Here is a 6000-nt window from a genome sequence, read left to right on the forward strand (position 1 = left end):
GAAGCCGCTGGCCTGCGTTGGGTGCTTTGGAACTTGGTGCACGGACCTCGTGGGCGGCGAGAGGATCGGAGCTTGGAGCAAGGCCTCGTGGGTGCATCGGGGCCGAGCGGGGCTGTGGTGGACGGCAAACAATACAAGACGACAAAGACAGATAAGCCGAGCTCCGTGTGTACATTTTACATGACGTGTTCTTTTTATTAATTCATAATCCCTCATTTTGTTTTTGAAGTCGGTGTGCGGGATCCCGATTTAGGATATTTATTACCGGCGCGTGGTTTTCCTGTCTCTGCCTTTATTCAATAAACCCTTATATTATTTTTTGTACATAATACCTGAACGCAGTTTACCGGGTGGTTAATTTCAATAGTTAAGGCTTCCAATCGTTAAGTTAAGGCTTAAGGCAATAGTAGACTTACGCCACTTCCCTCCATTCCGCGCGCTTAGGTGTTTTAGATTTTGGAATCCGCCATTGAGTTTCCGCCTCGGAGTTAAAGCCTTTGTGATCGGCATCCGCGATCGCCTGATATAAATTTTGGCGGTTGCGTGACAATATTTAATATAAGATCTCGATGAGGTGTGATCATCTGATTTAAAAGTCATCAGTCCGTCCGTAAACACTTGAAACTTCTCCGAAACCGATGATGGGATTGCGACCAAATTTGGCTCAAATGATGCTTGTTTTTACCTGCACCACCGAAGGTTGACGGAGGTTATGTTTTCACCTCTGTTTTTCTGTCTGTGAGCAGGATATCTCAAAAGGTTGTGGACAGATTTGGACGAAATTTTGTGGACAGGTTGGGTGTGTAAAAAAAAAAAAAGAAAAAAAAAAAAGGATAATTCAATTTTGATGAAGATCCAGATACGATAATTTTAAAGTGATTCTTCACCATTGAGTGATTGGGCTACAATGATGTGTAGCATGCTATTTCAAAATGTTATGGACATATTCGGACAAAACTTGGTGGATGAGTTGGGTAGGTGACAAGAACAAGCCAGTTAGATTTTGGAGATCCATATCCGAGTTATCAGTGGGATACAAGACGTGAACTGTTCATCACCTTGGTGGTGGTATGCGCTGTATGGAGTGCCATTGTTGCGGTTGTTGGTGTGTAACCCCGAACAGTTCTCTCGAACAGGCCCACAGCACTGAGATAGAGCAGGAGGGACCCCGAGATCCCCCACAGCCAGGATGGTGTACCCCTGGCTTCACAAAGTCAGTGCCACGACAAAGTTAGAGAGAGACAGAGACTTGGATGGAGGTTATGTTTTCACCCCCGTATGTTTGTTACTTACCAGAATCGAAGATTTGTGACGTATATTGGTTGGTTGCATGCATTATTCTGTCTGTCTGTTTGTCTGTCAGTCACCTACAGATCACAGTTTTTAACCAATCTTCATGAAACTTCACCAAATGATGAGTTGGTCATAAGCAAGAAGCCTATTGATTTTGAGTTCAAAAGGTCAACAGGTCAACATAGGCCAAAAAGTCAACAAGTCAGGTCAAATTTCCAAAATCCTCAATTTTTATCTGATTGACAAGAAATTTGAACAGGTTTTGCTTGCCATGTCTTTGGAATCAACCACCAATTATTTTAAGGTCAATTCTTTTAGTGATTCCACAGGTATCATGCTCTGCACAACGTCTTTGTTTGTTTGTCTGTGAACAGGATATCTCTAAAATGTGTGGACCGATTCAGCCGAAATTTGGTAGAGAAGTTGGTGTGTGACGAGGCTGAAATGATTAGATTTTAGTGAAGATCCAGATCTGGATCGGAGAATTTTTAAAGTGATTCGTCACCATTGAGAGTTAAGGCCAAAAAACGATATCTCAAAATGTTATGCACGGATTTGGACGAAACTTGGTGGACATGTTTGGTGTGTGACAAGGACGAATTGGTTCAATTTTGGTTCAGGCCTGAATCCAGATCTGACCCATCAGTGGGATACAAAACGTAAACTATTCAACCTGGTGGAAGTATGTGCTCTACAAAGTGCCATTCTAGTCTGTCAATGTATTTATCTTCCTTTTTATCTCCCAGAGTTATTTTAAAACTACCTGTTACATTAATACATCCATTGGGGTTGTTTATTTCAGTGGGACTTGTTTTTCTGTATGCATGTTGCATCTCTCTTATAAAATTATGGAAATCTTCTCACCTGATTTTTAATTTCCAGGGACAACTTTTCGGTCCAAGCCATCACAGTGTCATGAAACTCGACACGTCCTTCCTCCCTGCTTCACCAGCTCTTCGTCCACATTTCAACAGTCATTTGCAGGCACTAAACATCCAGGAAAAAGGAAAGTTTGTAAAGCCCGAGCTCCTCTGGAGAAGAGGTTTTCCTGTTCCTTTCAAGGTGAGGTGCCAGTAAAGCCAGTTTAGTATTTGAAATGGGAACGCACAATATCATGGAACATTACAGTACTTGTTAAAGGCTATGGACAGTGAATATCGCTTCGAACATAACGTAACAAGAGAGTTCATATAACACCTTACCCTGCACAGTCTTGAGAAACAAGGACGTGGCCGGGGTCTGTGATCGGCAAGTTTGATTGGTCGAGATTTTTTTTTTTTCTGTTGTATACAAGGTCGAGGCTCGTGTAAGAGCTAACATTGATCACAGAAAAGACAAACTGACACATAAAACATATGATAAAGGGAGTGGGAGAAAAGATGGAGAGCAGGGACAGAGGAGGGAGAGGGCTTGGGGGGATGGGCATGGGAAGGGGGCGGGGGAGGGGTGGGAGAGGTAAAAAAAAACAAACAAACACGTGGACACTGCGAGGACTTCCAGGAAAGAAGTCGGTATTTCAGAAAAGTGGATCTAGGGTGAATTCACGGGGGTAGAAAAGATCAAGGTTTTGGATGGGAGAAGATCAGAGATGGTGGTGGACAGCTGTTTTAAAGACCTGGAGGGAGGATTGGGATTGAAGAGAGTGAGGGAGTTTGTTCCAGAGGCGGGAGAGAAGAGGGATGAAGGAGTGAAGGTGAGCAGAGAGTCTTGATTTTGGCAGTTTAACCATAAGAGGGATGCTGGCAGATCTTGTGAGACCTGTAGGAATATTTGGGGGACAGCACAGAGAGAGCTGGGGGAGCAAGGCTGGAGAGGAGTTGGTAGTAGCCAGAAAGATCACCAACCTGCCTGCGGTGAGTGAGTGAAAGGCCCTCGGAGGTAGCTTCATCGCGGGAGATTCCAATAATTCTGAAAGCTTTGGTTTCAACAGCGTGAAGCCGAGCTAGGTGTGAGGCAGGAGCACCGGCCCAGAGGGGAGAACAGTATTCCATTGAGCTGCGGATGAAAGCCTTGTAAGTGGTGAGGAGCTCAGGTGTGCCAAGGAAGGACTTCGCACGACGGAGGATGCTCAGTCGGCGACTGGCTTTGGAGTCCAGTTTGGAAATGTGGTTTTCCCAGGAAAGATCATGGCAGATAGTGAGACCCAAAAGCTTGAGTGACAGAACTTCTTGAAGAGGATTGTTGAGAAAGTGGATTGGAGGGTTGGTTGTCCAGTCAGACTTTTCGGAGAGACATAGTACGAGTGTGAGATTTGTCAGGATTGAAAGACATGTTCCACTTGTTTGACCAGTCTGTGATTTTTCCCAGGTCTGCAGAGAGTGAGGAGGGTGCAGACTGCCGATCTGAGGGATGGGGTATGGAGCGGCAGAGTGGAGTCATCAGCAAAGAGATAGAGAGGATTTTCCAGAGAGTCGGAGAGATCATTGATGAAGAGCAGAAAAAGCACAGGGCCCAGAACACTGCCTTGGGGAACTCCAGCCTGAACAGGAAGGGGAGATGAGTGAAAACCATTCAGGGCCACACGTTGGCGACGACCAGAGAGGAAGTTCGCAAGCCATGCATGGAGATTTCCATGGATACCATAAGAGGAGAGTTTGGTGAGCAGAGCGGTGTGCCAGACTGTATCAAAGGCACGTGATATGTCAAGGGAGACGGTTCTGATTTCCTATTTGGCATTGAGGACCTCCATCCGCTGTTGAGACAGCAGAAGCAGCATGTCCAGAGTAGAATGACCTGGTCTAAATCCGAATTGATGATCCGAGATCAAGCCATTGGAGAAAAGGAAGGATTTGATGTCAGAAGCGATGATTGATTCCATGACCATGCTGAATATTGGGTGCAGACTGATTGATCTGTCGTTGCAAGGATCTGTTTTTGCACCTTTTTGTGCAAAGCGATAATGTTGGCTGATTTCCAAGCAGATGGCAGATGACCTTGAGCAAAAGGGAGGGTGAAGAGAACAGAGAGAGGGTGAGATAGAGCGGCAGAGCAAGATTTTAGGACCCGTGGGCTGATGCCGTCAGGTCCAGTTGCAGAATCACAGTCAATGATTGACAGAGACTTCTCCACCTTGTCAGGAGAGAAGGACACAGAGTCCAGGAGCAGTTGGGTACGACTTGGTACGGTGGGTACAGAGAGAGACGGGTTTGGGACACAAGATTTTGAGGCAAACACAGAGTTGAGGCGTACAGATTTTTCACGTGCGGAGTCAGCTGTGTAGCTATTTGAGGCAAGGGAGGGGATGGAGGGGGGAACAAACACCAGAAACAGATTTGACCAGACCCCACCAGGATTTGGAGGAGGGAGACAGGTTTGAGAGTTCAGTCTTGAGAGTAGAGAGATATTGTTTCCTGGCTCTCCTGAGGGTAGACACACACTTGTTCCGAGCTTTGTGAAAGAAACTGAGATTACCTTCAGTTGGATTAGCCTTCCAAGAGGTGAAGGCAAGTTGCTTCATTGTACCATTGACGGGAGGAAGGGTTCGACAACTGAAGACGAGAAGGGATAAATCTGTGCATGAGAGTGAGCTGTTTACTTTGGAAGAATTCCCAGGAAGAGTTGATGTCGGAGGCAGTAGAGATGGGAGACCAGTCCAGATGATTGATGGCTGCTTGAAGACCGTGCCAGTCAGCCTGAATGAAATGTCAGACTCGTCGGCGCTGATGAGGCTCTCTGAGAATGGCCAGAGAGATGTCCACTTTAACAAGGAAATGATCAGAATAACCGATTGGAGCAGAAGAAGAGCAGCAGACATTTGCAGCGAAGTTAGTCATAACAAAGTCTTGAAGAGAAGATACTCCATTGATTGAGATCCGGGTCGGGAAATTTACAGATTGTGTCAGTCCCAGTGAGTCGCAGAAGCCTTTGCTGAGATGCCATGGCAGGAGTGAGAGGAACCCACACCCAGCCAGCTGGCATGATGACAGTTGAAGTCGTCACATATGAGGAAGAAAGAGTTGGGATGAGTGGATAGAAGTTGGTCCATGTTGTCAAACAGGAGATATATATGGAGTCATCACTGTTTGGAGGATGGTACAGAACACATATGAACAAAAGGTGGGAGCAGAGAGGAATCCTTAGCCAGAGGTTCTCCTAGGGGTTGGGTGGAGATAGGGCAGTGCAAGGAGAGTGAGGAAGAGAGTTTTTGAAAAAGATAGCAACCCCACCACCAGGACGAGGCTCAGGTCTATCATGACGGAGGAGGGAGTTACCAGGAAGAGACATGAAGGAATCAGAGACATCTTGAAGGAGGAAAGTTTCTGTTAAGCAGATTACGTCTGGTTTGTCTGAAGCAACCTGCATGGAGAGATCAATCAGGTTTGAGCGAAGGCCCCGGATGTTTGAGGTCCATACCGTTAAGGAAGATGGAGGGGGAGCATTGGGTACAGGACAGAGGAGGGGGAGGTAGGGAGAACTGTTGATAGTGTCGGAGATTGCAGAAGGGTTAGGAGAAAGAGAAGGATGAGGAGGACAAATGGTTTGATGGTGAAGCGAAGAGGCAGAGTTAAGAGAAAGGGTTAAATTAAATGAGATGAACGAAACTAGAATTGGAAGGGCGAGTTTCGGCTGGAGATGGAAGGAAGAGGTGGAAGATTAGGAGATAAAGGTGGTGGGGCAAGACAGCAAGCACACGTGCCCGCGAGGATAGAAGGATTTTATTTTTTATTTTTTGCATTTAAAACGTTAGACAATGGATAGATGTTCGGG

At 46.0% G+C, this 6000-nt stretch overlaps 2 protein-coding genes across 3 annotated transcripts in view; one reads left to right on the top strand and one right to left on the bottom strand.

Moving 5' to 3' along the window:
• Positions 1 to 6000, bottom strand: part of LOC137417302 (vacuolar protein sorting-associated protein 4A) — a 297125-nt gene that overhangs the window by 164969 nt on the left and 126156 nt on the right. The window lies entirely within an intron of this gene.
• LOC137412912 (uncharacterized) overlaps positions 1 to 6000 on the top strand; it is an 86915-nt gene that overhangs the window by 3072 nt on the left and 77843 nt on the right. For both annotated transcript variants that reach the window (XM_078784473.1, XM_078784474.1), the window contains one exon: positions 2176 to 2355. In XM_078784473.1, the coding sequence (XP_078640599.1) occupies positions 2176 to 2355 (180 nt within the window). The remainder of the gene's footprint in view (positions 1 to 2175; positions 2356 to 6000) is intronic.

The sequence above is a fragment of the Myxine glutinosa genome, chromosome 9, assembly GCF_964187855.1.
Source record: "Myxine glutinosa chromosome 9, kmMyxGlut1.1, whole genome shotgun sequence".
In the NCBI taxonomy this organism is placed as follows: Eukaryota; Metazoa; Chordata; class Myxini; order Myxiniformes; family Myxinidae; genus Myxine; species Myxine glutinosa.